This window comes from Oryzias melastigma, linkage group LG14 (assembly GCF_002922805.2).
Source record: "Oryzias melastigma strain HK-1 linkage group LG14, ASM292280v2, whole genome shotgun sequence".
Classification (NCBI taxonomy): Eukaryota; Metazoa; Chordata; class Actinopteri; order Beloniformes; family Adrianichthyidae; genus Oryzias; species Oryzias melastigma.
In genome coordinates this window covers 19,960,686-19,984,082 of record NC_050525.1, presented here as the reverse complement: position 1 = coordinate 19,984,082, position 23,397 = coordinate 19,960,686, and the positions used below count along the sequence as shown (strand labels likewise).

Below are 23,397 nucleotides of genomic sequence, written 5' to 3'. Positions count from 1 at the left end.
ACAATAAAATGAGATTTTGACCAATAAATTAGAAAAATACTAATTGAATTGAATGAAAAAATATCATCATTTATTTATTTATTTTGCAGCATAAATTCTTCTGTGATCTAGTGTTTTTTTCTTTTGTTTTGCGTTCAGGTTTATAATTTTTGTATTTTAAGCATTAACATGACAAAAAGTGTAATAATTTAAATTAAATATATCTTAAAAATATAATGAACTGGCAATAAAACAGGAAAGGAAGTGAACATGGATGATTTGGAAGAAATTTGAAATGAGGAGGATTATTTTCTTCAACTGCAATGATTTTGAACTTAGAGATGGCTATGCTATAATAGTATTTTAGTTCAGGTTTGTAAGGGGCATGCAGAAGAGAGTAGATACAAAAGGAAGATGGGATGTCAACAGAGGCTTACTTCTGGATCAACCCTCCTGACACTGCAGACTTTTTGATTTTAGCTAAAAACCGCATAATCATTGGGGGAAAAAAACCCACTGGGAACAATTTTGCAATAGATAAAAATATGGTTAGAGTTGGAATTTAATACCTGTTTTTTTTTTTTTTTTTTTTTTTCATGCTTGACTCAGGTGAAAGTTCAGCGAAAGTAACAAGCAAAAGCTGGAAGAAAAATAAAAACCAGGATGTCTACCAGAAATTTGCCTTGGTTTGTGGTTATAGTAACCACCACCATCATGGCACAAGACCAAGAAATTTGGAGAAAATGTTACTAAAAACAAAGACGTTTTAAGTGTTTAAAGCTTTTTTCCCCCCTATTTTTAAGTTAATGAATATTATAACTGCTTAAATTACATTGAAAATTTTCCTGGTTTTATTTTAACCCGTTTTTGTATTTTCCTTGCATTTGAGAGTACAGCATAAACATCATTTTCTTTTAGAACCAGTGAATGCCTCTTGAATAAACAATGGATTTGACGACTTTTGAGCACAAAGTTGGAAAAAGTCAAAATGGCAAAAAATCTCCCCTTTGACTATTGAGAGAATATAGTATGTTGAGAAGGCAGACTCATCCTATTTGTGTATGTTTAATTCTTGATTTGTAACATGTGTCTGCATGTTTGTGTGTAACTTTGGATTTGTGCGCGTTATTCTTGATTTGTAACTTATATAGTACATGTGTAGCTTTATGTTCTTGCAATAGTGTAGTCATACTTTTGTGTATTTTGTATTTTTTTACATGAATAATCAATTGCAAGTACACACAGTTATGCACAAAATGTATTATATGAGTTACAAATCAAGAATTGTGCATGCACAAATCCAAAGTTACACACAAATAGTCAGACACAAGTTACAAATCAAGAATTATGCACACATTAATCGGATGAGACTATATTCTCTCCATATTTGCCTTTTTGTTTTTTTCTGTTGGAACAGGAAAAAGAGTAGTTAAACCACAATTGGACCACACATTTTTTGTGTGTCAATGTTCATTTGAAAAAAAAAACCTCAAAAGTGCACAGACATTAAAAAAATGTTCTGCTTTTCTGTCTCATGCAGACTTTAAGACGCTAAAGCAGCAGCCTGCAAGTGCAGCAAGTTATTCGCCTTAGCTGGAAAGCTGAAAAAAATAAATTTTTGCCCCACATATACAAAAAAAACATAATCAAAGAGTTGATTAGAAAGAGCAAGAAAAGCCCTCTTCAGCTGTGCCTGGTTGTTTTTAACTTTGAAACAGTTTCAGAAAGGAAGTCAAACGCCCCACACTCACACAAAGTGCCAATCACTTTTTGACATTAAACGAGGGGAAATTATTTGACAGATACGTTGTGAGATAAAACGAGTGTTACATAATTAAATTCTATCATAAATCACATGCAAAAAACGATCGTCACTCAATCTGTCATTTCAGAATTTGACAGGATGACTCCGTCAAGGAGGAGGAGTTATCTTACCATTCTAATAAAGTATTAATTTAAATTGTTTATTACAAATAGAAAACTTTTTATTTTATATAATTTTGTGTTTAAACAGTTATGTGTAACAACGTAGTCACATTTTTTATGTGGGAACGAAAAGAAAATCTCAATTTCTGAGTGATCAATCCCTTTCCTTTATATTAAATCTTTAATTTTTTCTTAATGCTAACATCTGCTGAGCTGAAACATTTTTATCCTTTACCACCTGTTTATTTTCAAAGTGTTAGGATAGTCGTCTACGTGTGTTCCTTCTGCAGCAGTCATGGCTGACAGGAAATGAAACTAGTGATGGTAAAAGTTGATTACATGCGCCACAGGAACAGAGAGATGAGCATGTGTCAGTCCTGAACGCAGCCTGTTTTCTGTCTGCCACGATGCTGGCCCTATTATTACTGCTTTGCTGTTTAAATGGATATTTGTTGGCCAATAAGGCTCCCGGTAAGAGTTGTTATTTTTTGATATTCATTTTTTTAAATCTTTATTACCATTTTGTTTGTTTTAGTCAGTTTAAGTGAACTTCAAGGCTTTTGAGGAATGGCCATAACATTTAGAAAATGGGTTAACGGGAAAATGTTTTAAAGCTTTTTCTTAGTAATTAATCAGTCTTAACTATGCTCAACATTTTATTTCTAATACAAATGAGTTGTTAAAAAGTGTAATTTGATGGGGAATCTGGGCTCAAAAATATAAATATAATAAATACTCATTTGTTAAATTTAGTTTAAAGCTGAAACTTCTGTACTCTCTTCTAAATTTTGAGTAAATTTCCGTTTGACGTCATTTCCCTTTATTTTCTGCCCCTACACGTTTGTGCATTTGTGTGGGATTAATCATCACCCTGTAAAACAGAAGTTAACTTTCCACTTCAGTAATAACTTTTGAATATTGTTACTTTTTTTATTTGTTTGCTTTATTTTATTTCAACTTATTAGAGAATGCTTATGACAATAAAAGCCCCAAAACAAGCTGACAGATTCTGTAAAACAAAGAAAGTTCTTTTGTTGGCGGCTCATGAAACTGAATGCATATCACATGCTAGTTTCCTGTCTTTGTTGTTTTCCTTTTCCCTTTTCATATACCTGTGTTAAAAGTTTACGTTTTGTTTGAAACGCTTTTAAATGTAATTTATTTTTCAGAAATGTTATAGCCTTACAAAAAAAAAGCTTTTATCTCAGCTCTTCTCTTGATGGAGGCAGACTGAACTGGTTTCAAGAGACCTTTTCGACAGTCTGTTAGCATTTACAGGTCAGAGGTGGGCGGCATTTGCTCTTTCACAGTCTGTACTGACTTAATAAAAGTCATCATGGGACCACACATGCAAAGTCTCAAACTCATGAGCTTTAGTGTCTTTTTAGGAGATTTTTACTGTCACGGAAAAGATGCTAAAATGGGTACAAATGTCCAAGGAGGTTTGTCCTGCTTATAGCAAGAACTAAAGCTAAATTAAAATTAAAAAAAATTATAAGAAGCGTTTTAAATTTCTTCCTACTTTGGCTAAATATTCTGTAAAATTCTGCAAACATGGTTGGTAAAATCCATTTTAAAAAACAGTTTTTGAATTTCAAATGATTCATAAATGAATTAGTTGGATTTAAATGGATATATGCAAAAAAAAACTCTTTAAGGAAAATTGCATTTAAAAAATAAAATTTATTTATTTTTAACTACTGTATTGCTAGAGGGTGGACAAAAAAATCATGTTTTTGATGTTTTTGACATATTATTGTAGCATTTTTCTCATGATGGAGGACTTCTATAAGGAAAATTAAGCTTGTTCTGAGTATTTCCTTATTCAAATCATTGTGAGTGAGGAGCAGTTGAAAAAAAATCCGTGGTAAAGAGCTTGTAGGTGTGACGTCGAGGCTACGATCGGCGGGCAGCTCCATCCTGATGTATCTACTTGTAGACAAATAGATTAATGTACAATTTTGCTTTTTTTGTCTTTGCTGGCATTTGGCTCAAAACTGTAAGGCTGGATAAGTCTGATGTTGCTCGTTGTTAACGATGTGCTGGCAGTGTTTGGGTGAGTGTAAGAGAGGCTGTGAGCTAGTGGGAAACAGATAGGTGGTGGGAAAGGGGGGCGGGCTTACTCCATACCAACATTTTCACCCACAATTTAGAATTTCTAACTACCGCTCTGCAGAATCTATGTCCTTGAAAACAATACTTTTTTTTTTTTTTTTTTTACTAAAAAATTGCACAATTATAATTTAAAAAAACACGGGGAACGCTTTGAAAATAGATCAAAAAATGATCGGAGTGAAGCAGGTTTAATTATGTAAACCTATTAACTAAAATTCTTTAGAAGTTCTTGAGTTCAATAATAATGTTCTGATCAGAAGTCAGTTCTGTGGGGTTGTTGGTAACAGAAATCTGAGAGCAAGTTGTGATGTTGTAATTTAGAGCTGCTGCATGTTTTAGCTGGAAAAAAGCAATAATGGAAGCTCTGAAATGATATTTGTTATCTCAAAGAAGCTTGAATCAGATTGTCTTTTACAAACCAGACTCAGAAAATGAAGTGAATGCATCATTTTAACCATGTGTGCATTGAGAGGAGGTCAACATTTAAATATACTTGGAAATTATATAATGCCACTGGTTCAGATTTTGACTAAATGTGATATAATCCTGCAAAATTCTAATTTATTTTATTTTTTTCCCTCATTTAATCATTTTATGTTGTATTTAAAAAATGTCTGTAGCCTATAAAGCAGCAGTCAAGTGACGTTTGAGAATAGTTATCATTTATAAAGTAAAAAGAAGATTGCAACTCTAAAAAAAAGTTGCAAAATTTCACATGCAATGTAAGATTATTTTTATTGATCATGCTAAATCTGGATTACATAATAACGTATCTTTTCATGCGCTTTTGACAGACGTGGACTGTTTGGTGGTGGATCTGAAATATGTGTCCTGTTCTTGGAAAAAGACTACAGATGGAAATTATACTTTTACCAGCTGGTTTGTAATATTTTCACTCTTTTTAAAAGACTTTCAAGTCCTATTTTAGAAATAATACTTTATTTATTTGCTTTATGGTTCTCATGCTATCTGCTTTAATCAGCATCATCTTGTTTTAGGTTGATAAGGAGTTACTTCTCGCCTCTATATTTGCCCATCTAAGAGAATATCTTGTTTTTGTTGAAGCTTTTATACCCTCTTCTTTTTTTGCTTTTGCGATATCTTACTAAACACGTATTTATTAGATTCTGATTACACTAACTTCTCCTGAAAACAGAATTTAGAAAATCATTGAAACCTGTCCTGGCTGTCATTTAATTGTAACTTATATTTGCAAACTAATAATAAAGACAGCTTAAAGTAAGTTTGATTTATTTCTGTTGAATCTCCATTAAAACTGTTTTCTAAAGTGGCAAAACTAAAAAATAAGCATATTTTTTTATGAGTTTTACTTTTTTTTTTTAGAAAAAAAAGGAGAATATCAAAATCCAAATTACTTTTTTCTGTATTAAACATTGAAGGAATTGTCATGGGAAAAAAAAAATCATCTATTTAATTTACTTTGTTCTAATCTGCACTCATGAAATCAGTTATTATAGTGACACATTTTGCTATATTTAAATCATAATTGTATTTATAGGTTCGAAAAAGAGACAGTGCATGAATGTGTGGAGTATCTACCAGGAAACAGCACACACACCGGGTGTAACCGACCTTACGTTGAAACACAGAGGTTTGACACGTTCCATACTGTGTTACAACGCGGAGATGAAAGACAAGAGCAAGAACATCAGCTTAAGATGAAAGGTGATGAAAACACGTCATATGAAACAATTCTGACGTTATCGATGACTAAATATTTGTATATCCTGAACAGTCAAGTTGAACCCACCGACTAACGTCACCGTCAAATATGGATCCGACCAAAACTTGTGGTTCTACTGGAACCAGACTCACAAAAAATGCGTGGAGAGTGAGGTCCGCTACAGGAAAAAACAAATGAAGTGGGAGGTAGGGTTCTGTTTTGGGGTTTTTGGTCTTCCTGTTGTTTTCTCTTGCCATCATTCTGTCGTTCTTTTTCTTCAGCACTCCAGGGTTTTCACTGACAAGTCCTACTGCATCAACCTGCCGTCAAACAACTCCAGATATGAGCTCCAAGTGAGAAACAAGCTGGACGGCGGATGTGGGGGCGCCCCCGACTACTGGAGTGAATGGAGCGAGCCCGCCATCTGGGGCTCCAACAACAGCACAGGTATGACTGCTCGATAATATACGTCACTGGAACAGTACTTCTTTACAAAACATGCATGAAAAGGTTTTGTCTGCTTTTGTTATGAGTCCTTTTTAATAAATTGTTCAGCTGAAATGAAAAAAATAGTTAAGATCAAATTTGCTGGGGTTTTGTTTTTTTGTTTGTTTTTTTTTTTTACATTTTATGCCTTTTTTCAGGTTTTCCTGAAAGATTATTCAAATGAAAATGCATCACAGCTGATGTGATATCATTAATAAATATTTTTGAACATAAACTACCACAAAAAGTGCAAATTTGACAAATTCTTTAAAACCTCTCTACTAAATACTGCAACTATGATCACCTACAAAGGAGTATTTTTATCTTCTAATGGTAATTGATGGACAGGCTTACTAACTAAGTGTATTTCTTCAACTTTTTTTAATCTCAGAATCAAATCATAGTGGAGGCTCAATGTCTGTGTGGTCACTAGTGTGGTACGTGATGGGGGCTATAGTCCTCATTCTGCTGGTCATGATGCTGCTGCACCATGAAAGGTGAGTAAATCTGTTTTTTTTTTCTTCTTTTTTTATTTTGTTTTTGCTTTTGTGTTCTTTCCATTAGAGCAGGGGTGTCAAACTCAATCACACAGGATAAACAGGATAAACATTTACTGAACACACTGAAACAACATTTTTAAAACTTTAAAAACTTTTTAACATTACTATGAATAACAACAGGCAGGAATATTATTTTTCGAATAAATCAACTTAAACTTTTAATAACTTTCAATATTTTACTCAAAAGCCAGCAAGGCCACATATGGTTTTAAAATGGGCAGAAAATGTGGACCCTGAATGGGTTTGTCCGCAGTTTCCGTGTTTTCCTGTTTTTGCCCACTTTGGCTTAAGTGGGCACTCAATGGGTTGGCTTGCTATGCTAGCTAGCCGCCCATTGGACAACTGAGAATGCTACAGCAGAGCTCGCTAGCTTGATAAAGTGGAGCTTGCTAACCCAATGCACCAGAGCTTGCTAGCTCAATACAGTGGATCTTACTGGCTTGATAGCTCGCTACAGCGGAGCTCGCTAGCTTGCTTCAGTGGACTTTGCTGGCTTGCTACATCGGAGTTCTCTACATCAGAGCTTGCTAGCTCCATACAGCGGAGTTTGCTAGCTCGCTACAGCGTAGTTCGCTACAGCAGACCTCTGTAGCTCGCTACAGTGGCGCTCACTAGCTTATGCATCATTAGCTAAGTTGCTAACTCGCTGCAGTGGAGCTCTCTAGAATGCCAACAAGCCACTCCCCTGAGTGCCCACCTCAGCTAATGTGGGCAAGCACACGGAAACAGCAGACAAACCAAATTGGAGCCCACATTTTCTGCCCATTTTCTTCCCACTTGGCTTTTCTGTCTTGGTCTCCATAAAAATATGCTTTGTCAAAATTATACAAGTTAGAAATAAGTGCAAGATAGCATTGGGTCATTAATAACAATAAAATCAAATGATCTGGAGGGCCGGATATAATTACCCGGAGGGCCTGACCTGGGCCTTGACTTTGACACGTGCACAAGACATTTGAATAATTTGTGCTATTATATCCTAGCTCTCTCTTATACAGATGCAGTTTTCGGTTGTTTTTTTTTTTTTTTACTATTCAATTGCAAAACTTTCTTAGATTTATTTGGATCACAACATTGCTTTAGTTTAAAATAAGAATAGAATATGGAATTCAGCTCAAAAGCTGAAAAGCAAAAGTTATTCTTGAAAGTGTTTAATGTGTTTACCTTCATCTCAGGCTCAGAATCATCCTCATCCCTGTGGTTCCTAAACCTTCCCTGGTCACCCATGATATTGAGGTTAGTAACTCCTCTGAAACATGATGGTTTCACACAAAAGTTGTATGGCTAAGTTCTTACCAGACAGAGGGTCGGCGCAGTTGTAAAAGGTGACGTTAATGATGGTAATTTTCTGAGACTTTTAAGTGTTTTAGGTTTTAAGCTCCAAATATAAAGAACTAAAGAATTCTCACTTTAGTAAGAAAGCCCCTGAAAAGGGAAAGTTTTGTTGGACAACCCTTTAACACCTGAGGTGACACTTAAACATAAAATCTTCAACATACTGAAACCAAGGAATATAAACCCTGGAGCTTTGGTGTTAAAGGGTTGATGAGCAAATGTACAGATTATCTGATGTGATTTGTGTTTCTCTCTGAAGGAATGGTTTCAGTTCTCCAAAAGTCTCAAAGAGGGCTTTAAGACTAACTACAACGAGCGGGCCTGCCCTGTGCGTGAGTACATCTACGTCTCCCAGTCGGACAGCGACAGCATTGACAGCGTCAGCCTCTCTGTCAGCACCGACCAAACCGACTGCTCCGGCTTCACGGCTGCGGATGGACCAAAGGATCCATCAGACACCCAGTCCTCCTCCAACATCTCACCTGAAGAGAAACCATAAGTTCCACCTTAAAACTTAAAGCAGTCAAGTTTGGTTTTATTGATCCCTCAAAAAGCCTCAATTGTGGGTAAAAATTAGGGCTGGGCGATACTGAGCATTTGGGTATCGATAAGATTCCGGTTAATATTGCCAATATCAATATCAATATTTTTCGTAAATGCGACATAAACCTCAAAATCTCAATTATTTTAATTAATGTGAATGTTTTCTTTTTTACATTTCCATTTTTTGATTACTTGAAAAACATAAAAATAGAATAAGAGCAATATTTTCAAATAAATGGAAAAAAGTTTATAAAATGCAAACTTCTTGAAATAAAAAAAGTGAAGACGTGAATGCAAGACAGTCAACAAACCAAAAGAAACAAGTAACTATGATATAAGAATAAATCTAAATGTTTAGCGATGAAAAAAAAAGCATCTGGTAGAAATATAAATAATTTATAACTTCTTTGCCTTTAAATAGAACAATAAAAACAGGTTAAAAGTCAGAAACAAGTCAGCATTGAGTGGAAATAGGGTGCACAATGCATGCCAAGTGGTGAGGCAGCGACTCAGCTTTGTCCTTTTCACAGATACAGAAACGTTTCAAACAAGAGTAGAAATATAGACATCTGTGGGCCGGTATTGATCTGATACCAACTTGAGATCGATACTATTGATATTTTAGATTGATCTACCCAGCACAATAAAAATAGTTTATTGCAGTCATTAAAAGATTTGTGGATGATTTATGTTTAGAAGAATTTTTCTAGTAATTTCAATTCGTAGAAGGTCCGGCATCATTTCTAGGGGTGTAGGGATAAATCAATTCGGCGATATATCGCAATATTTCATTTGGCAAACCTTGGATCAGTTTAAAATGCTGACAAGATTATATTTATTTATGAGCGTTCCTCAGTATTTTATTTTTGTTTTCCACCTGAACCCGCTAATTCACTGAGCCTCTTTGAGCAGCTCTAACCAAACCAAAACAACAACAACATGATCTCGCCAGAACTGAAACTCTGTGCCACTCTGATGAAAATATCATATAAACATGCAAATTGTGATGCTTTATAGCGGGCTCGAATAAAAATAAGTAAAAAAAAAATACGGCTGCATGGTGGGTAACAGCTTAAAGTTTTAAAAAATAGTGAAAAATTGTTCTGATTTAGTCTTGAGATATATCGTGATATGTATCGTGACACTGTATCATGATACATATCGTATCGCAAGACTCTTGCCAATACCCTTAATCATTTTACAATTAATCCAGTTTTTTTACTCTTATAAATAACTCTTCAAAGACACACAATTAATAGCATATTTTTTGGTTGATCAGATTTTTTTTTTTTTTAAATAAAAGGAATCTATCTCAGAAGTGTATTTCTATTGTAAACTCCATCTTTTTCTTTACCTGAAAAAAATCCAAATAAATAGTGTCAAGTTTGTTTTCATTCTTTTGCTTTTCAAGTTTTCTTTTATATTAATGTGTCTTAAGTTGTCACATATCCTCAGGTGAAATGTGGCAATTTTAATACAACTATCAAAAAAGAGCAGTGTGGGATTGTAAAGCTTGGAGGGAAGTTAAGTAAAATGCGTAAGATGAAAAACAGGGATTTTAAGCTTTTGTTTTCTATTGTTGCAGTTTTACAGACAAGTGTTAAAGCAATGGTATCTTTATTGTTTTACTATTTCTCCTTGTTTGGGGCTTCTTTTTTCATAGTCGTCAATATAAAAAGAAATCTCTCCTTATAGGATTAAACATAAACATTTTACATGTGATACATTTCTGTTTGCATTGGTATTTTTTGGTAAAATGTCTTATTAATGTATGCAAATGTCCTTATTTTTTAATGCAGTCTACTATATGAATTATGAGTATATGATATATTTCACTGATATGTAAGTTTAAATTGGTAGGCAGTTATCCTCATGTCACCCTTAAACAGAGAGTGAATGTAAGTATCCGAATGCAAAAGTCGCTTTACAATTTCCAATGTATTTTATTGATTTATTTCATCTTGTATTATTGTGTGATGTATTTTATGTTGAAGTGAACATATTTACTCTAAAAATATTTTTTTTTGCTTTTGAATCTACTAAAATCAGGACTAAAACAAATAAGCCACTTAAATGTTCTTTTTGTTGATTATTTGCATGATTCTGTTTCATGTTGATTTTTAATTAAAAGGTTTATTAGCTACTTGTAGCGATTGTTTTTTTTCCCTCACATTTCCTGCCTCAAGTATCTCTCCCCTTAGCAATAGTACACTTCAAGTTTATTTTAATAAGTAAGCTTGAGGCTGCCCTCTCTTCATGCAGAGGGGGTCCCTGAGTTCTCCGGCTCAGCCATGAACTGGAGATTACATCACATCTGAGCCTAGGGGTGTCCGTGCCCCTGTGGTGTTGGTTCTGGTCCTTGCCTCCGAGTCTCTTCAGAACTCCCAACTGTGGGGAAACCTAGTCCGTCCATGTCTAGTACACTCACCAGGGACCCCCTCTTCTCTTGGGTGGGAGGGATTGGCCTCTGCCTCACTCTCTATTGGAAGTCTCGTGGGGCGGGTGGGCAGTTCCCTGGAGAGTGATTGGAGGGTCTTAGTTCATGGCTTGGGTTTGGGGGATTCTAAGAACTCTCAGGTGGGGGGCTGAGGCCCCCTCCTCACACAGCAGGAGGAGTGTTCTTTGGCTGGGCTGGGCTCATGCTCTCCATGCCCCCTATACATTAACTGACTAAATGAACATTTTTTATAAATTTACAGTCATGAATTTTTCAAACTCTTTCAATGAAATGTTTTTAAAGTAGTTATTTGTGGTCTAAAACACAATTTTTTGCTCAAACTTTCTTCTTCTTCTGGAATAAGGTGTAATGCTATAGCGTGATCACCACCTAGTGGCCAAACTGAAACGCCCTAGGAGAAGCAGAACAATGTTTACAATGTTAATGAGAACATTTTTGTCAGAACTTCCCCTTTTGAAAAAACATGTAACACTGTCTGATATTAATAATCTCATTATTTCACTAATAAATGTTGTTGTATATGAACTGTATCAGATTAATATTAATATATTTAAAGCATATTATAGATTATTAAAGTGTTTCTTAAAAAATGTTTATAATTGGGTAAACTGAAAATTTAATTGAACTGAGTAGATCGAAAGAATCGGAAAAAAAAATGGAATCAAATGGATGCAGACTCTTGTGAATCGAATGGAATCATTTCTGGAAATTATCGATACCTAGCCTTAATGCATATGTGCATGTGAGCAGTACTGAATACAAAAAAAATATATACTGTATAGCAAGTCAGTAGATCACATGCACATATAGTGTAGGAAGTACACTAACAAAATACTTCTTCAGACTAACTTGGAAAACTAAGTTTACAATGTCAGTTAGTGCTGGGCGATAGAAAAGTGTCTATCGTCCCATTTCTCCTCTATCGTTTATTTCGTTGCTAAGCTAATTTGATCAATCATTATGCCAAATATGTCATTATCAGAACCTCCAGGACTTCACGCGATTGGTTACACACCCTGCAACTTTTTATTTTCACCACAACTTTACCAATCTACCGTGACAACAGTTATGGATGATGATGCAGCTTTGTGACCGTTTCTCTTCTGACTCCTTACCGGGAGTCGTGCTGTCTTTTATTTTCTCTCTGTCTTTTTTCTCTTCAAGAAGCACGTGAACAGTTATACCATTTTATTTGGAGATTATTCTGTTTTTTTTTTTAACTTTGTAATTTTCGCTGGAAAACGTAATTTTAATCTAAAGTATGTTTAAATCAGCACACAAATATTTGTTATTATGAGCAGTAAGGACCAAAAGTTCATTTTGTGTTTCACAGTTCTAGTCAAGGTAAATGAAAGCACACCAACATTGTATATAGTGATGGCGAAGTATTTTCCTAGAGCATGTGTCACAATAAAAAGAGTCGGAATATGAGAACGTAAAGTTGATTTTATAATTAACATTTTTAGGGGCTTTTTAAAACAATATTATATTAAAAACATTGCAACTTTTGTTGCAACTTTTCACAAAAGCTGCCACAACATCAGGCATATTTTCAGAGAGTAGCTGAAAATATACTTTATTGTCATATATCTTGATATATATCGCATCTTGACATAAAATATTTTATATATTGATATAAATTTTTTTTCCATATCGCTCGGCACTAATGCCAGTGCCTCACTTTCAAGATGGATATCCTTATATATCTATTCTATTTCAGGATGGATATCCTTATAGTATAGTTAAATAGTTTACTTATATACTTACAGTATTTTTTTTTCTGCTAAGGGTTGGTTGTAATTTTTTGTCCCACACCAGGGAAATATTTTGTTTTCCGTTCTGTATAAGATAAAATTTACTGATCAACTGATAGGTCAGTGTAGTTTCTGCGCCCTCCGCTAGGGGGAGTGTAGAGCCCCGAACAACACGGAACTGAAGTCTACGCATTTTCCTCACAGAAGAAGGGTAGGGCGCAGGGCGGCTGGCTGGCCCCCAACAAGAAGAGCGCTACTTCCCCGACCCTACCGATCTGCTATAGTCATCAATTGAGGCCTTCAGATGAGATTTAAGACTTATACGTGTTTTTAGTTGGTTTTTACGCTCATACTTTACTGGCCATCTAAAAAATTGCAGCCCGACAAAATGACAGATCCGGTAGTAGCCGACACTCGCCGGTTGAATTCTAAGCCCCAGGATCTGACGGATGCTTACGGCCCCCCGAGCAATTTTCTGGAAATAGATGTCTACGATCCTCAGATCGTTGGAGTCGGAAGAAACCGTTACACAACTTATGAAGTTCGAATGAGGGTAGGTTTAAAACCTCTGACCGAAAGGGGAATTAGCTAAGTGTGCTAAGCTAACTGATAATTGCAATGTTTTTGCTAAGCTGTTAGCATGTCGAGTCGGTAGGCTAAAGAACGGGACTGTGACGTGTACGGTAGCCCCCTCGAGTCGCTTCAGAGGCCGCAGAAGTAGGACTCGAGTCGCGGGGATTAAAGACGGCCTAGTTATTTATTATTATTATTATTATTATTATTATTATTTTGTTAGCTGTTTGATGTTGCTACCTGTGCTATTTACCCGTAGAAGTTTCTTGAACATTTGAGTTGGACGAAAATATACTCAACTAAATACTGCTTCAGTTGATTTAAATTCATACAAAATGTTTAAGTCGCACAAGGTTAGAAAAAGCTAATCAAATCTAACCAATTATGATATTGGTTAATTTATAATTATTCCAGCAACGTTTCATAGCTATGTTAAATATTCTTAATTTAAATAGCTAACTATATGTATTCTTTCAACAAGTGGGTAACTAAAAAAACAACTCTAATCCTGTGTTCAAGAGCAATTGTACTTTTTTTAGGTCATAGTAGTACCATGTAGTTTATTAGCTACCCAGAGCAGTACTGGTTGTAGATTTATTCCTCTGAAACTGTTTAGCTTGTAAAAGGGAGATGCTGAAATCGCTAACACTGCACATTCCCAAGACATTTTCAGGAAGCGGACACAGGATGGACATGGTCGTTACAAAACTGCACTTTACCAGACTTGTCTTTTTTTGTCTTAAAAAATAGTGTTGTCAGCGCTGTTTAGTTTCTTAACTTCAATACCAACAAGGTTTGGCTTGTAGAATTACACTGCAACAACTGTTGATTCAGTACTTTAAGTTTCAATGGAAGTTGAACTTTTTTTTTTTTTTTAGATAGTTTTGGATCAAAACTATTGACTAATGAAGAGAAAGTTTGAATAGAAAATGCAGAATTCTTACATTTAAGTTTTGTTTTGTGAAATTTACAGCAAACAATCATGGGACAAAAACATGCTAAATGTCCCTGCGTCCGTTTCTGCTATAGAAAAGTTCATTGTTGTCTGCTCAAACCAGAATCTGTGTCCCTAACCCAATAATAAATGGAGGGACATGTATCTCTGAGTGAGTTAGTTGAACAGCAACCTTTTATGCATTATTTGGAAGAACACGTGTATATTTTTTTATTTTTTTGTCCTGTATGTAACAAAAAAAAAAGTTCCAGACAGATTCAGCAACGATTAATATAGCATTTGTGTAGTGGATCTACTTATCTACAAGTTGTGAGTAAAATGCCACAAAAACATGTTTAAAACATGATTTTCATTGGAATGGGGCTTTAATAAAACATTGTTTATAGCTGAGATTAGCACTTGTGAACATTATCTTTTATGCTTTTTCTAAAATTCCATAGATTTCCAGTCAACTGTTAAAATAATATACATATCAGCATTACATATAAATGTACAGGATACTCTGTTTGGCATTACTTGTGTTTTGCAAATTCTTACATTAAACTTCCTCTGTTCTCATAGTAACTTTCATCACCACTTTAACTGGTAAACCGTTGACTTTTACCAAAATGAATAACCTAATTTGTTTCTTTTTCTATGTAGACAAACCTTCCCATTTTCAAATTGAAGGATTCCTGTGTTAGGAGAAGATACAGCGACTTTGAATGGTTAAAGAATGAGCTGGAGAGAGACAGTAAGGTGAGTAACTGACAATAACATTTCAGGCTAATAATTAAAGGATGCCAACTTAAACGAGTAATTACAGTGACCCAGTGTAAACAGGTTTAAAAAACATAAACATGTTATCTGGTAAAACAGTAGTTACAGTGCTGGTTTTGAACTTAATTCGAGAAAATAAAAATGCAGCTTTTGGATGCATTGTCACAACAGCTATTCCATCTAAAGTCAGAGAATATTTGTTGATAAATGGATGCAGATGCTCTTTTTTTGGGGGGTTGTTGATGTAAACGGTCTTACTTTTAGATTGTGGTACCACCCCTGCCGGGGAAAGCACTAAAAAGACAGTTGCCGTTCCGCGGAGATGAGGGCCTTTTTGAGGAGTCTTTCATCGAGGAGCGGCGAGTGGGCTTGGAGCAGTTCATCAACAGGTCGGTCAACTCAAGAAAATGACAATATTGTTTCCAACAGACATGCTTTAAAGAGATTACCAAAAAACAAACTTTAGAAGAACACGTGTATCGGCGCGGCTTCTCTGCCATACTTGCAGAGAGTTGGATGACATCACATCATTTATTAAGATGTTTTTGTAGTATTCTTAACTTCATAATATATATATATATTTGTTGAAATCGTCAACTATATTTAAAACAAAATCTGGTTTTCAGAACTTATTTTAGCAAGCAGTTTTTTTTTTATTAACAACAGCTCAAAAGAGGAGTGGGAGGAAGGAAAAAAACATATTTAACCCCTCCATAGGTGAATATCACTACAGAAATCATACCAATAACCATTAATACGTCATAATCTAATTTCACATATTAAGACAGTTGTTTTTATACTTGGATTAATTCTTCTTTTCTGTCTCATTTTCAGTGTTATTTATTTTTTTCATGTTTAAAACAGACTTTGATAGCTTTACTTTGACGACTTATTTACTTGCAGTGACAGTAGTGCATGAAGTTTTTAATGCTAATACACCTAAAATCTTAAATTATTCCCCAATTTTAGAGCACTTTATTGAATTGTATTTTTCTCTACATTTAGAAAAATCCCAACTCGGCAATCTCGAACACCACGAATATTAATCTCAATTTTGCTGGAACAGATAACAGAAATCTGTGAGACGTGTTACACCCCAGTTAAAAAAGTTAAATCAAGTTATTGTCTGGCATGTGCATATTAAGTTATTTTTATGGGTAAGTTTAATAAGACAAGTTTATAAAAATGTAAAGGTATGTTTTTTTTTTCTCTTGGGAGAGTTTTTCAAAGAATTTGGGTCAAGTTTATATACAAGTAATAATGAAATAAAAGAAACAAGATTAAGATTCAATGGTCTACAGACTTGTGCAAACTAAACAATTTATTCACCCAAAAACAAGTAAAACAATTGTTAAAGTTACATGTTTGATTTAGACAAAAGAAAAACAAATAAAACTTCCACTTGTTCATATTTTGTGTAGTTACAAAGGAACTTGTAAACATAAATATTCTCTTTTTAAGTCTTTTTTGTGTAGAATTTGTCAACCATGCTGGTATTATATTATTGTTAAAAATATAGTGACTCTTGCACAAACAAAAATATGTTAAAAAAAAAAAGAACCCTTTTAGTTTACAGAAATAATATATTACTGTTTTTATGTATTTTGTTTTTTGTTTAGTTACATAAAATTGTATTTTAATAAGCTGGAGGGAAAAACAACTACCTGGGCAAACTTTTAGCTAATTATTGTTGAAAATTATCACAACTTTTAGGAAAAACAGCTGCAACTTCGAACTTTTTGTGCCTCAATTATGACAATAAAATCCATGTGAGATCACGAAGGGGCTGTACATCAATACAGACTACAGAGTTTTTTGTACCTTGTTATTTTTGTCAAAAAAAGTGTACCTTGGCTCAAAAAAAGGTTGAAAAACACAGGGCTTCATCTCTTCTTCTGGAAAGCACCAAACTGCCGTCAATTGTTGTGTTTTATAATTCTGCCGTCTGTTTCTGTAGAATTGCAGGTCACCCCCTGGCCCAGAACGAGCGCTGTCTTCACATGTTCCTTCAAGAGGAGACCATCGACCGCAACTACATTCCTGGAAAAGTACGACATTAGGGTTACTGAAAGAGATGGGCAGGTGTGGGGAGGTTGAACTGAGGGGGTTTAGAACGGACTGCCTCCTGCCTTTCTCCTCCTCCTTTCTGCTATATTTGTCTTTCTGTATCATTACTCAGTCATATTAATCTCGTCATGAAGTTAAGAGTATGTAACGAGAAAGACACGTTGACGATGTTTCAGACGACTCTGTGACTCCTGTGCATTTGTTTTATAAGTGTACAGTAAGGAAAACAAACCTCAGTAGTTGTCATTAGTTGTATTTAATAATCAAAACTTTCAGGAAGGAAAAAATGTAAAATACAGTCAAAAGTTTCCCCAATGAGTGTCATAAATTCATGATTGTAATATAATGTGAATAAAGTAGAATAAAGTATAAATGTGTGTGCTGAGGCTACTGTTGACCTGAGAGATGAGAATTCTGATCCTGATTTGTTCTCTTTGTGTTTTTGTTCTGTTTTTAGGTATGAATGAAGTAAGTTTGCTTTTTTTAAATTCTGTCTCTTTAAGAGCTTTTTGACAATATAAGGTGGCTGCATGGGCACTGCAAAGCCCAAAGGCGGTAGTTCACATATACTTTCCTAAAACAAAACCTGACAAAGAACTTTATTCTAATTTCATGCATGATTCCATGCAGAAAAAAATAAAACTTTTCTTTTATTTTCCAGCCCCAAACGAATGTAAAGAAGCTTCAAATTTGAAAACCCTCCCAAAATAATGTGTCTCAGTTCAGCTGAGCAACAAGTCCCTTTAAACCCGGAAGTTCTGTGAACTATCGTTTGATGGGGAATCAATCATCCTTCCTATAACAAAAGCTCTTCTGAATCATTTCTTTTTAAAACTAATACCAATATGTTGTCATTTTTAATTGCACTAACCATTGCCTGCATGGCATACTTGCACGCTCCCGCTGCAGTAAACTTCTCTCTGAAAGTATTCTTTTACATCCTCTGGTACCTATTATGCTTGCTCATACACTTCCTAAAAAAATACTGAAGCATTCAAGTTGAGCTCCTTTTCAAAAAGAATGCAGATACTATACGATTACATTTAGAATGTATTTATTTGACTAATACTCTAACGTAAAAATATACCTTGCATGATGCTTAATAGTGAAGTCTGCTGCACAGCAATCTTTCTGTCCAGGAAATGCGTACAGATCTGGATGTCATTTTCAGAATGCTGCATGCTGTGCTGTGAAAACTCCTGTAAGGTCTACCATTTCAGTTTCTGCTTCACACCTGCTTGACTGCACAGAAGGTTCTGGGTTATATGTATTAATCTGAACAGTTGTACATTGCTTGCTCATATCAATGTATGTACAGTAGTTACCACATTTAGTCATTCCGCAGATGCTTTTATCTAAAGTGACTCACAAATGAGAACCATACGTAATAGGAAAAGAAATACTTTCTATGTAAGAAATATGTCTCAGCTGCGAGATGTATACAGAACTAGAAAAGTTGCATTACCTGCGATAACACTAGTGTGAATGCTTTTTGCTGAAAGTAGTCACTGAAGATGCTAAAGCCTTTTGATTTTTACTGAAAATGAAAAGACTAGAAAGGTCATTAAAAAACTATGAAACAGTGCTTAAGTTGAATTTCCGAAAAAAATGTAGTAAAATTGCTTAAAAGTCTTTAACATATCCCAGTTTTGCAAAAATATTTTGTGTGTTGCGTAAATTTGATCTAAACTCTGAATTAGCCCAAAAACCCTAAGTGGATGCCAAATTAGCAAAAAAAAAAAAAGCTAGCACATTGCTTAAATACTAGCTAAACTCCAAAATTGCCTAAAATCCCTCTGTAAACTAAATTAGCCAAAAACGTTAGCCTTTTGCTAATATAGGAGCTAAACTCTAAATTAGCCTTAAAATCCCTAGTAAATAGCCAAAAATGCCTGTTGCTAAAAATGAAGCTAAAATAGCCTAAAACCTCAGTAGATAACAAATTACCCCAAAACGTTAGCATGTTGCTAAAAATATCATCTAAACTCCAAATTAGCATTTGAAAAAAACCTCAGTAGATGCTTAATTAGCCAAAAAAGCTAGGACATTGCATAAATATTAGCTAAACTCCACGATAGCCTAAATTTTTTTAGTAAACTATTTGTAGTTTATTTTTATGAAAGTGACAAAAAACTAGTGTATTAAATTAAAATTACTAATTTTAAAACAAAATAAGAACAAAATGATGCAAAAGCTGTTTTCAAAATGTTAAATTTACGAAAGAACTATTAAAGAGTTAATTTCTGAAAAACATGTAGTAAAATTGATTAAAAATCCCTAAATACATGCCAATTTGCAAAAATATTTTAGAAACTGAGGTCAATTTCAGTGCTCTTTTATAGTTCTTTGGCAAAATTTCCAGTCTTTTACCAAATTTAACATTTAATAGCTTTTGCATTTTCAGCAAAACCTTGGTAGATGCCAGAATAACCAAAAAACTAAATTGCTTACATACTAGCTAAACTCTAAAATAGCTCAAAATTCTTTAGTAAACTAAATTAGTCAAAAACATTAGCCTGTTGCTAAAATAGAAGCTAAACTGTAAATTAGCCTAAAAACCTCCAGTAAATGGCAAATTTGCCAAAAAATGTTAGCTTGTTGCTAAAATATTTTGTAAACTCCCATTTTTTTTTTTTACAAATAATGACAATAAAAGTTTAAAAAATAGCCCATGAATCAAAGTAGGCTTGTTGCTAATCCGCTTAAAATTTTCGAAAAACTCAACTTTCTCGTTCATTTCCAATGGGGCATATTTTGCTCAATATTTAAAAAACTATAAAGTTAATGAATACCAAAAATACAACCAGTAATCTTCTGAACAAGCTGAATGTTTTCTTACTAAGTTTACTGAAATTCCTGAAAGTGTGATGGAGTTTTAACAAAAAAAAGTAGTTTGTATGGAGTTAAATGATAAATTGAGTATATTAACACAAATATTTATTAACAGATGATAAGTAGAAAGCAAAAACAGGGCAAAGTTGAAAAGCAGATTATGAAAAGCATCGCTTCAGCTAGTGTGTAGCTGCTGTTCAAAAGAGGCAATGTGTCAGAGCTCCAGTTCCACACAAAAGTAGCACAGGTTGGTGTTCACTTCTCATGTCCTGCTTTTGTTTTCTCTGCTCTTCTCATTTCTAAAGAGGACTCCTGCGCCTGCCACCTGTACATTTCCGTCTACATCGCTTCATTATAGAGCTGATAGGAATGTCAGATGCACCAGTGATACGATTAAAACAAACTGAGAAACACAGTGCTTACGAAGAGGTCCAACCGGATATAAACGTCATTCTGCACACTGTGTGATTTCCTTTTGATTCCATGGACAACATGCTACTTATATATATATTTTTAGCCATTTTCTTGTTTATTTACAATATCTGTTTTAGTTGATCAATTCACGATATTTCTAAGTGTTTAGTTTCCAGCCAAAATGTTATTTTGATGATCCTGCCAAAGTCAAGCAGCATGTAGCATCTAGAACAAAACAAAGTGAGCCCTAATCAGTTTCCTCTACCATATTAGTGATCAGATCATCTCCCTATTTGGCTGTGTGATGTGAAATCGACGGACGGGAATGTGACGTGGCAAACTACCATATCAAAGCACTGTGACAAAAGGTTTTCTCTTCAACGATCTCTCACTGGTCAAAGTTGTTTCAGGATCCGGATTATTGTGGATGAGAAATTAGGCTCGAGTTGTGCTCATTTTCTGCTCTTTAATTCTTTTCTGTATATTATTGTGAAGTACTACAATCTGTCACTACACTTAATCTTTTTGGTTACTGAGAATCTTTCACCAATTAAATTTCCTGCTGCCTGCCGTGTCCCGTCTCCTTTGACTTTTGAATGGAAGGGTCAGAAGTGGCTAAACTCACATTTCACTTTGTGGGTCGGGTGTCACAGAGAGGATCAGAGGGAGAGTTGGGGAGGAATGGGGCCGCATGGCAGGTGACCTAATTCACCACTGAAATGGAAAAAGAACATAAAGTCAGGAGGTTTTTTTCATTATTTTGCATGTGATTCTCAAATGTAAAAAAAAAATGTATAATTACAAAACTGCAACAGCAGGAAAAAAACAACTTATTTGCACAAAAAGTACCTTTCTTTCTCTAAGCAATACTGTTTTGGTCCAAAAACATAAGATAATCTGTAAACTTCCATTTTTTTCACGTTTTTTAACAAACAATTGTGTAAACAAAACTCTACTGCAGTAAAGAATTGACAAAAAAAATGAAATTAAGATGTTTTCTAAAGCCTTTGATGAAATGCAAAAAAAATGTTGGGATATACAGTTTTTTAAACCATTTAACTACCCAACCTAGAAAAATCCATATTTTCTTCTGCTGCTTATTGCCTCGGGGCAGTATACACAATATGTTGTGAATTAGCTCTACCAATTGGTTGAGCAAGCAGTTAAATGGCAAATGAGTTATAAAAAAAAGTACATTTTTTCGATGATATTGAAATAAATGTTTAGGAAGAAAAAGCACCTAGTCTGATCCACACATTTTTACCAGTGTAACTGCATTTTAAAGAATGAATTATCTACAAATTTAGCATCCTTTCCACACAGCAAATAGTTATCTTAAAAAATTGTTACAAATAAATGAAAATGAGTAAGATTTCATGGAAGCAGCCATTTTGAATCAACAGGAAAGGCCCTTCTACTGCCTCTAGTGGCACGTTGGTGAACTACAAGGCAGAAAATGTATAAAGTTATAAACAATGGGTTTTGAAGAGAAGTTTTCTGAAATACATGTATCAAATACAATATGAAAGATTATATAAAGTTTGGATTCTTGAATCTTTAACTTCTGCTTTCACATATAGCAGAAATACATCTTTTTTTCTTTTTTTTACTGTCTCTGTCCCCGACGGAGAACAATAATGCCTGAAACCCGCAGTTGCTTTTCATTTTAATTCTTAGGTTCCTGTAATCTTTCTTCTGCTTCTGTTAGATTTTTAGGAAACTGAGGGATTAACAAAGAAGGGGGAAAATTCTGGATTAAACTTGTCCCAGAAAAGTGATCTTGTGCAGTAGAACTTGGTCTCCAGGTAATCCTAAAGAAGTGATTAATTCAATACAAATGTTTCCGCATGAACAGAAAACACAAATTCCTCAGGGGGGGAAATGTGTAGTTGAAGCACTGTGATTTTTTTAGACATAAAATTGCTCTTTGAGTACGGAGCATAAAGAATAAATCTGTGACACATCGGTGACGTTCTTCCACTGCCTGACCTGTTAAACCTGCAAGCTTTGATGTGTTGCCCTTGTCCCGAGTCATGAAAGTGGCCAGACAGGATGGGTACAAATTGCCGATGCACAGATTAGTCTGTTTTCTTTTTCAGTCATTTCAAACATGCAGCCCAGGGTGAAGCTATGACGCTTGTTTATTTAACTGAGACACCCAGTTGGGTTAACCTGATAAAGTGGAAATAAATTGAAAGAGCACCCCAAAGCAGTGAGACTGAGCACGGACAAAAGGCTGCACTGCTATTGGACAATGGGGATCAAGAAGGAAACACATTAGAACTCACATCTGCATTTATTTACATTTGTCCAACGTGTATTAAAAATGTAAATAGGACAAACTAACATTATATTTTGTATTAAACCTCTAATAATAACACCCCTGCATGTTCCTCTGCATGACCGTGACTAAAGGTTACGTTAAATATGCATATAAATGTGTTGCTCTACACTGATTTATCAAATGCATTTGTTTTCATTCACAAATGTAGAATATATTTAGTAGGAAGGGAACGTTTCCACAAAACTACAAGTAAACTGGTCTTTTATTTGTTTGGTTCTCTGGGAATACTGGATTATTTTCTTGATTTGCAATAGTAAACATGAGTCATACAAAATGGGAGATCTCAAGGACCCTGGTTGAAGATCGCTCTGTTTTATACTCGTGCATCCTAACTTAAAACAAAACATTTCAGGGAGTCAACGCAAAGTCTGCAGCAGAAGTTATGTCTGGGAGGTAAGGTGTTTGTGCAGACCCCAAATGAAAATACATACCTGTTTGTTCTGAAACAAAACGGCATTGTAACAATAATTATAAGCATTATAGAAACATATTTGATTTTTTAAATTGGTATTTAAACTTTTCTACTGCTTTGCAGTCATGTTTTTAAAACATAGGCATGAATTCAGTGGAGTATAATACAAAAATATGATTAAAAGTAAAGGGGATGTGCATC

At 34.6% G+C, this 23,397-nt stretch overlaps 2 protein-coding genes across 4 annotated transcripts; both read left to right on the top strand.

Moving 5' to 3' along the window:
* The first annotated feature begins 2,045 nt into the window (after positions 1 to 2,045).
* LOC112138762 (cytokine receptor common subunit gamma) lies at positions 2,046 to 8,839 on the top strand. 2 transcript variants are annotated; one of them, XM_024261394.2, is made up of 8 exons: positions 2,112 to 2,376; positions 4,815 to 4,899; positions 5,540 to 5,706; positions 5,777 to 5,910; positions 5,986 to 6,151; positions 6,582 to 6,687; positions 7,926 to 7,986; positions 8,345 to 8,839. In XM_024261394.2, exons 1-8 carry the CDS (start codon positions 2,313 to 2,315, stop codon positions 8,582 to 8,584), a joined length of 1,023 nt encoding a protein of 340 aa, XP_024117162.1. In that variant the 5' UTR covers positions 2,112 to 2,312; the 3' UTR covers positions 8,585 to 8,839. The 2 variants fall into 2 exon arrangements, with proteins under 2 accessions (XP_036071209.1, XP_024117162.1); XM_036215316.1 differs by having other exon boundaries at positions 2,046 to 2,376; positions 5,777 to 6,151.
* Positions 8,840 to 12,998: 4,159 nt separating this feature from the next.
* On the top strand, positions 12,999 to 21,014 carry snx12 (sorting nexin 12). 2 transcript variants are annotated; one of them, XM_024266168.1, is made up of 6 exons: positions 12,999 to 13,393; positions 15,011 to 15,106; positions 15,392 to 15,516; positions 17,085 to 17,175; positions 17,652 to 17,662; positions 20,332 to 21,014. In XM_024266168.1, the coding sequence occupies exons 1-5, from the start codon at positions 13,229 to 13,231 to the stop codon at positions 17,655 to 17,657; spliced, it is 483 nt and encodes a 160-aa protein (XP_024121936.1). In that variant the 5' UTR covers positions 12,999 to 13,228; the 3' UTR covers positions 17,658 to 17,662; positions 20,332 to 21,014. The 2 variants fall into 2 exon arrangements, with proteins under 2 accessions (XP_024121936.1, XP_024121935.1); XM_024266167.1 differs by lacking the exons at positions 17,652 to 17,662; positions 20,332 to 21,014 and having other exon boundaries at positions 17,085 to 17,580.
* The last annotated feature ends 2,383 nt before the right edge of the window (positions 21,015 to 23,397 follow it).

Bases quoted from the DNA above. Each gene is read 5' to 3' on its own strand.
- LOC112138762 (XM_036215316.1), top strand. From the start codon at position 2,313: ATGCTGGCCCTATTATTACTGCTTTGCTGTTTAAATGGATATTTGTTG. The intron at 2,377-4,814 runs GTAAGAGTTGTT...CGCTTTTGACAG, and splicing joins GTTGGCCAATAAGGCTCCCG to ACGTGGACTGTTTGGTGGTG. The intron at 7,987-8,344 runs GTTAGTAACTCC...TTCTCTCTGAAG, and splicing joins TGGTCACCCATGATATTGAG to GAATGGTTTCAGTTCTCCAA.
- snx12 (XM_024266167.1), top strand. From the start codon at position 13,229: ATGACAGATCCGGTAGTAGCCGACACTCGCCGGTTGAATTCTAAGCCC. The intron at 13,394-15,010 runs GTAGGTTTAAAA...TTTTCTATGTAG, and splicing joins CTTATGAAGTTCGAATGAGG to ACAAACCTTCCCATTTTCAA. The intron at 15,517-17,084 runs GTCGGTCAACTC...CTGTTTCTGTAG, and splicing joins TTGGAGCAGTTCATCAACAG to AATTGCAGGTCACCCCCTGG.